This window comes from Amphiura filiformis, chromosome 6, assembly GCF_039555335.1.
Source record: "Amphiura filiformis chromosome 6, Afil_fr2py, whole genome shotgun sequence".
Taxonomy (NCBI): Eukaryota; Metazoa; Echinodermata; class Ophiuroidea; order Amphilepidida; family Amphiuridae; genus Amphiura; species Amphiura filiformis.
Window position 1 is genome coordinate 72,636,871 of NC_092633.1, and position 12,021 is coordinate 72,648,891.

The window sequence follows — 12,021 nt, forward strand, 5'->3', positions numbered from 1 at the left end:
CGAAAAGCGGCTGCCCACAATCAACCCCCCATCAGCCCATATGGTCATATCATGGTCGCCCCTCCCTATCCCTGAAACATACCGGTATATGACTCACGAGCCGCGGTTTGTCCGTGGCCCTAGTTCAGATTGATACACTATTGTACGCGTGAGTTCATTCTTTTCTGCATGGCTGTTTCCATTATTAACTTACGCCCCTCTGGAATCAAGCCTTGAAAATCAATTGTGTTTAACCTTAAAGGTGCCTTCCGTCAAAAATTAGGACAAAACAGTCAACCTTTGCTTACTCCACACTTATGGCAGCAATTCAAGACCCACAAAGCCTTACTAGAATGTGAAGGAAATTTCACCATCATATGGTGACCCATTTCCCATCAAATACACCTTACACGTTTTATGTGAATCATTCAATGTTTCAGGAAGGTCCAACAGCATTTGCCAATATATTCAATTATCAATATCCAAATTTAAATGAATCCAATGGGGCAAAAATTTCACACTAGCCTAAAAAATGTCAGATTGCCCCGAAGTGACCTTTATGTTGCACCACATGGTAGAGGCTGGTAACGCACCCATGCTTGTCCCTAGATTTGACCATCTACAAAGTGACCTCTATATTGCACCTGGTGTACAAGAGGCTGGCTATGTGCCCAAGCTGTGTCCCTAGATTTGACATCTCTTAAGGGTGGTCTTAACCCTGGAATTATGGAAACTTTGGGGCTTCATAACTGCTAAATTATTAGTCTAAAGAATATAAAAGTATACATTTTTAGACTGGAAATGACTTGCTGAATTCATCTGTGAGGTCCAACTTGGGCCAAAATGCTCAAAATCCCAAAAAACGGATATTTATTAATTTTGAAAAACTAGATACAAATATCTAGGGACTGTTTTTTTATTTTTTTGAATTTTGACCAACTTTGAGAAATTTGCACCAAGAATGGTCAAAAAATGCAAAATTTTCAAAAAATATCATAAAAAAGCCTGATTTTCGCCCAAATTTCTAATATTTTTGGTGAAGTTGATCAAAATTCAAAAAAATGAAAAAACGGTCCCTAGATATTTTTATCTAGTTTTTAAAAATTAATAAAAACAAATTTCTTTTTTGTTTGGTTGTACGAAAAAGAATTGGGCCAAAAAACAGTTTTTTGGATTTTCTCCAAAAATGAGCATTTTTTTTTTTTTTGGACCTCACAGATGAATTCATCAAGTCATTTCCATTCTAAAATGTCTACTTTTATATTCTTTAGACTAATAATTTAGCAGTTATGAGGCCCGAAAGTTTTCATAATTCCAGGGTTCAGACCAACCTTAAGTGACCTTTAATGTCAACCACTAAGTGATCTTTATGTTGCACCACATGTTAGAGGCTGGTAATGCACCCAAGCTTGTCCCTAGATTTGACCATCTACTAAGTGACCTCTCAATTGCACCTGGTGTACAAGAGGCTGGATATGTGCCCAAAGGTGTCCCTAGATTTGGCTTCTCTTAAGTGACCTCTATGTCATCCTCTAAGTGACCTTTATGTTGCACCACATGTTAGAGGCTGGTAATGCACCCAAGCTTGTCCCTAGATTTGACCATCTACTAAGTGACCTCTCAATTGCACCTGGTGTACAAGAGGCTGGCTATGTGCCCAACGGTGTCCCTAGATTTGGCATCTCTTAAGTGACCTCTATGTCAACCTCTAAGAGACCTTTATGTTGCACCACATGTTAGAGGCTGGTAATGCACCCAAGCTTGTCCCTAGATTTGATCTTATACTATTGACTTCTATAATTGCACCCAGTGAACAAGAGGCTATCTATGTCCATCTCCGACCTCTATCTGTCACTTGTCACCTGATCCTGCCACATCCTGGACTTATCAAAAAGCTCTAGATTTATTTGAAAGCTTTTGGGGATCAGAATCCTGCCTTTTTATAATGACTTCTTATGTCCTCCTTTTATTGATATTAATCAAAGTTGTCAGACACTGGGCACCTTTTAAATCTGGATACTGGACAGTAACTGCTATAAGTCTAAGAAAACAATGAGAATTTGTTGTTAGATTTTGAAAAAAAAATATGAAGGAGAATAAAAAGCTTTTATTTGTTCAAAAATAATATTGATGGTTAAACTTGACTATATACGTGCATGCAACTACTAATTTTTCCATGAGATACTTTTGTCTCAGGGTATAGTTTAAAGGTGGTAGATTAGCTCTAGGAAGAAAGAAAAAATATTCATTTATAATTACATTCTGTAAATGCCTGCAAAACTTAACAAGCGATATATTGAAGTGATGCCTAAAACCCCAAAATATGAAAAGGAATAAAGGGAAGGGAGAGCAAAAATGGGAATGAATTAAAACAAATTGAAAGGATTGAAGAAGGGAAAGAACAAAGGCAGAAAAGTGGGGAAGGAAAAAAAAATGAATAGTATGAAAGAAAGAAGGCCAGAAGTATAAGTACCTACTTACAAAATAGTTATAGGATCTGAAAATAGACATTATCAAGTTCAGTTTACTATACTTTTGCCCGGCACTTTTGCTGTTCCAATACTCTTGATGATTTGTAGCTAAGTATATGAAGGTTAGATTAATTTTAATATGTTGGTCACAATGTTTGTAGGTATAAAATATATAAAAAGACAAAAGTACCTTATTTGGAAATTGAAAAAGACAACACATTATGACACCCCCATTGAATCCTGTGTCAGGGTTTCAAACAGGAAGCACAGCTCATCTTCTTAATGATAGATCAATTTATAAGTTCCATATTGTGTCCCTTAATACTCTTAATGGTGATGCTATTTTTATATCACTCTCTTCCCCCAATACTGCAGGCTGGAATAAAAGTAGGTGATCAGTCTGAATCTGAGTCTGATCAAGAACCCAGGATTCGGGCTAGGTCGGCACTTGTGTCCCCAACAGATTCTAATGCTGCCAAGGCTGCTGCAAGTAAGCGAAAGAGTACAAGGTTCACAGGAACTACCGATAGGTAAGTGTTGTGAGTTATTTACAGATACTTTGTGGTTTAAAAGTGGCAATTGAGGTGACAAACACTACAGATGTCATGTTCAGGTTTAAGTCCAGATGTTATCAATATGACATGGAAGATAGTCAATTTCCTTGACATTAATTAATATATCTTCTGAGCTAATTTGGATAATTTCCCTATATTTTGTTTTTGGAGCAGTTTAAATGAGAAATATCTTATTGTTTGATTGCTCATTGGAAACTCATTATAACTAGAAACATTTGAATTAATTTTTTGAATTTCCCTTCAATTGTACTATTTTGAAAGGGGTGGAAAACTTAAACTGTATAGACTCTCATTTATCTGGGTATGCTGAAATTAAGATTTGATTTAAATCTGTACAACCAGATCCCGGGAACCAGATATACCTATTTTTGATGGACAATTGCTATTTTTAAAACAGAAAGTTGAGAACATTCATATGCTACAATGGTTTATGTGTTCCCAGCAAACACAAAATGTTGTACAGAAATGTTTTAATGTTGTGTTGTAAATATAAAGGCCATTTCAATAACTTTCGGATAATATTTCTAAAAATCTTAACATGTTATTTAGACAAAATATTTTGCAAAAGTGTTTGCCAAAAATATTTTAAAATAACATTTTGACAACATTTTCAAAATGTTGTTATAGTGTTTTTTCATACAAAACGTTTTATAAATTTTGTTATGACCTTTATATAACCCGTCATTAAAATATTTAAAAATGTTTTGAATAAAACCAAAACATGTTTATAACATTTTAAGAACATTTTTGTGTTTGCTTGGTGTGTAACTTTGGTGGTTACAATTGTCATAATTTCAAAAATTATTTATTTATTACCAGAAGGTGTACACTTAGCTTAGTGTAAATAGTGTAAAGTGTATAATAATATTTTGTAATTAAAAATGGAAATTTGCATAAATTTCTTTTTTTGGAATCAGAATAAATAATGATAACATACAGCTACTTTGCAGACAATGTTGCATAGCCCCCTCTGGTAGAGACACTTAAAAATCAATCTACTGCCCTCAATTTATTCTGGGGAAAATGTAATACTCAGTGACGCCCTTGTAAAATGACACATTTCTTGAACAGCCAAGTTTTGAGTATATTTTGTGATGACCACTGATAACAAATGGATACATGTTTCATATGTGAGATATGTTCAGCAAATCATAAATTCTCAAATTGTAGGTACAATAGTCTTATAAGTCATATAAATGTGGTTAGTAGTCTTATTTCAGAGTCTTTTCAGTTTGGATCAAAGGTGCAATATTTATTTAAATTGCTGTTTTGAATTGTCTAGATTAATTCAGTAGATTGTATGGTGGAATATAGAAAAGGTATTTTCAGAGGTGCAGAGAATTCAAAGGAACTATTTATTTTTTTTGAAAAGTCACCCTTTGGGCCTCACTGATTACATTATTATTTAATTCTTCTTGAGAAACAACATTCCATCTTAAACACTTACATATCTGGCTTGAGGTTCAGCTCAGTGTTACAAAGGTTATAAAAAGGTTCAGTTGATTTGAGAGTGTAGCTGTTGTAGGTGAGAAGATTGCAACTGACATTAAGTTTTGGTTTATTTTACTTGGATATACAAGTCCTGAAATGCAGGGCCATACTATAGGTTGACAAATGTGGGGCACCCATCAAAATGTGGGACGGCCAAATAAAAATATAATTGGAATAAAGCTATAGAGAAAAATAACAAATTTCCCAAATAGTGGGACTGCCATAGCTTCCCCGGCTGCCCCACTTGCTACGGCCCTGCTGAAATGTATTCAAAGTTTTCATTGACTCTGGAAACCAGTCATGGAAAAATCATAGGAAAGGCATGTCATTTGTTACAAAGTAGCTGTTCTTGTTCCTTGCTTGTTCCATGTTTATTCCCTGTGACTCATTATTTGAAGTAAATCTCAAGTCTGAAAATAAAAATTGTCTAATGACCATGGTTCCGTCTAATGACCCATTTAAATCAATGTTAATTTCAAATGGTTAACTCAAGAAATAGGAATAGAAACAATTAAATCTAATGTCAATAAAATAGTTCTTTGTTAATTACGGAGACATTTGATGGCATACTAACAATGGAATGTGGAGTAATAAATGACCAAGTCACCTCTTGATGTTAGTTAGTTCTATTGGAATAGGTTATCAACAACAATAATTAACAGGATTTTAAGGTGAATAATTGTTGGGACATACTTATTGAGATATTCATTTTTGCTGGGACTAATTGAGGACAGGGGAAAAAGTTTGATGTTTATGTGAAGATTCAAGATACACGTTTTTATTGTATATGTCAGGTGATTTTAAGGGATAAAGCAATCATTTTAAGTCACACAGATGCATACACCCCACGCTACCACACACCTCACAAACATACCCAAGACCCAACACATATTAAAAATATTTTGTCTATAATAGTTAATAGTTAAGCTTGTTAAAAAAAATTGAACCTACCTTCCATATTCAGTACCAAAAAAGGGTTGTTATTTAGGTCCAAAGCCATGGATTTGATATGGGGAATCATTATAATCGCTAGAGCCATATGGGCATTGTCAATTGGAGGGATTCATTAAACCAACAACCTAAGGAAGTTTTACGGCTTAGAAGGAAATTGAGAAGCCTTAGGAATGATACCTGTGGTTTATGTTGTTAACTGATCATACAACACACCTGGGTAATTCTATTTATAAAGCCGGCCATATTGGCTGACTGACCGACCAACTTACTGACCGCCTGGTTGGTAATATCAGGGATATCCCTGGTATGGTATAAATATACACAGAGCAGAATTCCTTTCGAGAAAAGTGCCGAATAAAATATGAAAATAAATAGGCCAAAATAAGATTAACTAAAAGATTCACCTTCTGAAAGACTCATGCATGTTAAAGGTAAGGTTGGTTAAATCTCTCAGGTTATTACAAATCTACAGATTTACATGTTTATATATGGACATCCCTCACTTTCCACTGGACCCTGTACCTTCTAAACATCTCAGCCCATTGACTTCTGTAACAAAATGAAGTACTGATTAAAGTTCAAGTTAGAAATTTCTTGCCCTCGCCCTACATTATGTAGGGCATAATGTAGGGCGAGGCTACATAATCAAAATATGTTGCTGACCAGCGCTGCTTTCTTGAATACCAAGTTTCACTTAGTGTAAAGTTGCAAATTGGTCATACTTTGATAGTACATTTTCTTAACTAATGAACCATAAAACCTTGTACACAAACCTGACCCTGGGCAATAGTTTTCTTTACAACAAAGTTTTCTCGCTTAGGGTTATTTTTGGCATCAAATTGTATGCGGCATAATGGCATTTCAAAGGGCAAATCTGTTTAGGGATCTGTGATTAGATGGCATTACTTTGATACCTTGTTACAGTAAATTGGCTTTCATGTTACTTGATAGTGCAGCTAAGTCCTGTGTCAAATACAAGATTTTGTGATGTAAGCCGTAGGGCTACTACTGTACACAAAATCACAAACCTTTAGTGCGATTTAGGAAAAGGTCATACACTAGCTTGAATACCTAGAAACTTTAGAAAGTAATGGTTGGCGGGGTGCACCGGAGGTCCCCTCAATCCCAGGTACCAGGAGGACCTTGTAGTAATAAAGAACAGATTGCACATGCATGACCCCCCCCCCCCCAAGGTCAACAGGATTTTTAAGAAAAACTTTATTTTTCCCTAATTATTCAGGGTCATTTATCAAAATTTGTGCAAATTGCACTTCTTTGCTAAAAGTTTTGATATTACTTAACCTTTCCTTTGATTGGCTTGGGAACATCTTAATCCAGAGAAAATTATTTACGAGTTTCATGCATGCTTAATACTTGGTCATGCATACTCCATATGTCATATTTTAGCCCCCCTCCCCCGTTTTTGATCGCGAACAACAATATACTTGTACATATCATGTTTTGCATGAGTTCCCATTTATTACTTCTAACAATACAGAGCTATTTAATGTTACTTCAAAGATTACCTTAATTGACAATGTGATGACAATACCAAGATGAATGGTAATCACTATTGATGTGTGTTTAACGTTGTGTGCGCATGGCGTCAATTTGCCTGAACCAGGAACTATTAATTGTGGTTAGGATATCCTTATAATGACTCCCAGCTTGTGTTACATAGAAAATGATCAATAGTGCAGGTTTACGACCATTTGCCCCCCCTGTTACCAGAAACTTTGGTTTGTAAAATAGAAAATGAGATATGACCCCCTTTTTAAGTTTGAGCGGAACTGTAGTGACTGAGGCTGGTCATCTTGATGTGTTATGAACATCCGTACACAACAGTATTATGAACATCACATACACACACAACTAATATTTCATGTGTACGATGAATTAAGCACCTTATATTTAAGATGTTTTCACATGTTACCACCAATACAGAACCTAAAGCTTTGATTTTGGCAGAGTTGTATGTTAGTTTGTTAATGTACAATTGTATAAAAGTCATTGAGGGTGTCTTCATCAGTAAATGGTACAATATTGCTTTAAATAGGTCAAAAATAGGGTATAAACGATATTTCACACATAAAACGGATGATGTCATACCCAGTCTAACTCAGTGATTTTGTGCAATTCCTGATGTTCATTCCAGGTAATACATATAAATACTAATTGAGAAACTTGGCTGTGGAACTTACAAGTTTGGCATAAGTTCAAAATATGCCATGATGGAATCATTTCTAAAATAATGTGACTCCTCAGTCATGACTTTCATCTGAACTATATTTCAAGTTTCCTTTCAACATTCTGTTTGTTTGTTAGTTTGTCTATTTATTACTTATTTTTATTTGATTCTACAAAATGTGACTGGTCTCACAAGAGGTCCCAAATTCAATACAATACAGTTTGTTCACTCTGAAGTACAAAGTGCTAACGCGCGCGTATACAGTGCGCAGTGCTGCGTCTCTGCTACAGGTATGCGTGCCTTCAAAGTCGGCACAATGTGTGCGTCCGCGTCGGTACTTTGTACTTCAGAGTAGACTGACTGTAGCCTTAAATGTTCAATATCAAGAAAGACATAAAGACAAGACAAAATATTTAGATTTTTGATTATACAATATGAAGCAGGTAATTTATATAGAACACCTAGGCCTAGATGATGAAATCACAGCATTACTGTAAATAAATTTGCTCAAATATTCAAGTGGAGGCTCATTCCAGAATTTAGAGGATAGGTGAACCAGGAGGTGAACCATGGTAATATTTTTTAATTAAACAAACCTAGTTCTGTAGTTTTCTGGAATTGGAGATGACCTCCTGTAGTCACAGCATAAGCCCTTCACATTATTATATGTCTATTTGATCAGTTTCTTTCATAATTCACAGATTGTGATATTTACATTTTTGTGAATCACTAACCACACTATCATATCTTGAGGTGATTTCCAAACATTAACAATTGCTCAAAACAAGGGCATTCTGTTTTGACATTTCTGGTCTTTTTACTGATACCATATCTGACAGTTAAAAAACTAACATATCGAGGGTTCCGAACTAGAAATCCTTCAAGCTCCTTAACTAGGAATCCTTTGTAGGCTTTCTGACAACCCTCAATATATACAATATGCTTCAAAGTCGCTTTAGTGTGTGTGAGTAAGAGGGAAAGCTGTGACGTTATATACAAATCAGGATTGTGCATTCCCTCTTCTCATGTTTAAAAGAAAATTCAAATCATTAGCCCATTTAGAAGGTGTATGTTTATGAAGTGTTATTTCATCACAACATTATAGGCCTACATATTATTATTCTAATTCTATCCATGAATAATTGTGTTCCTTTAAAATGTTTTCAATTTAAATACCAGTTTGTACCTTATGTCGGTCTGAAATGATTTTAGACAAATTTGTGAGTATTCTGATATGAGTAAATTCCTTTTATGAAATTATCTATACTAAAAATAAACTTCCATGATAATATGATATTGTTCCTAACTGCTAAGCTTTCCTAAACAGGTTAAAACTCCTTCTGTGTGAAGCTATTCATCCGTGATTCATCATGTTCATTAGATTTTAATAAAAATAGAATAAAAACCTTGATAAGTAAAAATCTCTAAATCCAATATAGGCTAGTCTTTGGTTGAAACTGTACCCTATTGTCATGTAAATATCTTTTATATTTTTAAGCTGTATAGTATGATCCAGACCAATCCTGGTTTTAGTTTATAATCTTCTATTGTGATATGGGATAGGTCACCTTTTGATGATAAGGTGTTAGTGCATTCATTTAAATAATTTTATCATCATATCTTATAAAATCAGGCCATTAGGAAGTAAGGTTAGAAGTCATGAGAGGAAAGAGCCCGTTTGAAGTTACAGTTTTGTATTAAAAAACTGTTTGCTGCTCCTTTATACTGCTGTTGAATAAAACTTGTCCATGGTCCTTATAAACGACCAATATGTCTCTATCCAATAGGAGATCAACTTGGATGTATTACTCCAATAGGTAAGTGTCAAAATTATTGTTGGATTCTTGGAGATAATGTTGTTTTAAAAGCATAATTCATACACTCCTAGATAGTGGGAACCAATCAGAGCAAATGTTAGTAAATTACTAGCCGTGTATAAATATTGTATAATTGCAAAATAATGCACTTGTACTGAGATGTTGATGCATATAATGCACTTCCCCCTACGGGGCTCGTGCATTAGACGCATCAACATCTCAGTGCGTGTGCATTATTTTGTACAATCCCACTCCCAACAAGTGATATGCATTTTAACCTATAATCATTTGAGTTAGCACTGACTGACTCTCTGAATGTTTGTACACTTGTGCAGTGGCGTAGTTAGGGGTTGTGGCGCCCAGGGCTAAGGATGCGTAATGGTGCCTCCTCCCTGATTCTTGAAACAAGTTCTTGCGGAGCGCGCAAAAATTTGCACAAATAGGGCCTATAACTCATTAATTTTGGTTATATTGAAGTTAAACATCAGTCTTCAAGTGATCTTTCAAACGATTTTGAATGCGTGCTAGTTTCATCGCTAGTAGGGGCGTAGAATTGATGCTGCATTGGCCAATTCGGCACCCCTAAGGGTGGCACCCAGGGCACGTACCTCCTCTGCCCTCCCCCATGAGGCCAGTTTTCCTTTTAATGGGAATTTTTATTTCCAAATTAAAAGCATCACACTTGACCATCCAATGAACCCACCCAGGCTGGCTTGACCTGATGGAATAACGATTTATCTACAAGCCAGGGAACTGATTGATCTGCATAACCATCAAAACATCCTTAGTTCTAGGCAATTTACCTCTATTTATGGATTATCTGTTTCAAGATCACAGGCATGGACGTCATCTTTAAACTTTTTTAGTACTCTCGAGATTTAAAAATGATTTGGTTTATAATAAGGTCATGCTAATCACTATTCCAAAGTGTCAGCACTCACGCATTTGCAATTGGTTATTGGGATTAAATGTCAAGTTAAATAAGTAGTTAATATTTTGGAAGGACAAAACATTTATTTTACATTTTGGGTCAAAAATTGGGAACTGGAAAATTGGCAGTATTTAAAACCCCAAACATCTCAAGTCACATCACATCACTCTTTTCAGATACGGTACTACAGTGGATTGAAGTATAAAGCTTTATTCAAATAGCTCTCCATAGCATATCATTCAAATATTGCACTAGATTAGCCTCTACAGACGCGTCCAAAACTGAAATGGGTGTTGTTATTTTGGTCGTTAAATGTAAAAATGTACACACAAAATTGATCCCTAATAAACGCCCACCCTTCATGAAATCTCATGGCCCATGGGCGCTTATTAGAAACAATACGGTAATTTGCCAAATCCTGACCAAGAAGTTGTCTGAAGTCATTGCCCTGATTGTATCTAAGTAAACTTTAAACTTAAACTTGCCTTGGATTGAGGTTTCATTGTATCACTAGTGGTTTTGCAGTTTTCTTCAGGCAAACAGGGAATTCATGACAAAATAATATAGACTTTTCTGCTCAATTTTGTGGTGGGATGAAACAAACCGGGTTTTTCATTTGACAAAAACAATTTTTATATTAATACTTCTCATCCACATCCGAGATATTGCAATATGTTAATTTCAAATTTTGAAAATTAATACTAAGATATGATTATTATGAAATGCTAAGAAAATTAATGTTTTTCATGTTGACAAAGTCTATTAAATAGGCCTACACTTTTCTCCGACAAGTGTCTCCTTTAAGTGATACATATTATATTTACTGTACCCCATGTGGGACATAATAACATTATTTATACTTTACCAATTCCCACAGATATTGCCTGTAATGTTAGTATGTGATCCTTACACATTGGTGTCATAACCTCATCTCTCAGGACTCAATTCAACAAACCCCTGCATGATAATGGATGGAGAAATCTACTGTTAGATGTAGATATGAGAGTTGACTTCAAAATGAAAATATATCAGCTTTGAAATAATAATAACTAGTGGCAAATGGTGGTCATAGACCACAAACCTAGCTGGGGCATGTTGGTTTTGTGGAGGTATCTGACCCCTGCAAAATGTTCCAAAAATGTTCCCCTGGTCATGATGTTTGTTGTCACCGAGTTTGAGTCACGTACTCCTTACAGATGTCTAGAAAATGCAATTTTAAAATTTGATCCCAGATGACCATTGACCTGACCCCTGCAAAATAGTCATCAAGTTTGTTGTCACCGAGTTTGAGCCCCGTACTCCTTACAGATGTACAGAAAATTCATTTTTAAAATTTGACCTTTGCATGACCTTTGACCTGACCCCTGCAAAATGTTCCCCTGGCCATGAGATTTGTTCTCACCGAGTTTAAGCCCAATACCCCTTACAGATGTCCAGATGATGCAATTGTAAGATTTTACCCCCTTAATGACCTTTGACCCAAATTCTGTATGCAAGTTATTGGCGTGTGGTATAGCCGATGCATATATGCAAATGGCATCATTGTACTATATAATATGTGACAGAAGAAGCATTTTGAAGGTATTTGGTTAAATACCGGAAATGCCCCCTTAAT

The 12,021-nt window shown here is 35.4% G+C and overlaps 1 protein-coding gene across 1 annotated transcript in view; it reads left to right on the top strand.

Annotated features, from left to right (window-relative positions):
- LOC140155990 (uncharacterized) overlaps window positions 1–12,021 on the top strand; it is a 188,152-nt gene that overhangs the window by 129,399 nt on the left and 46,732 nt on the right. Inside the window, 1 exon segment of the mRNA XM_072179045.1 lies at window positions 2,826–2,980. Coding sequence (XP_072035146.1) covers window positions 2,826–2,980 — 155 coding nt within the window.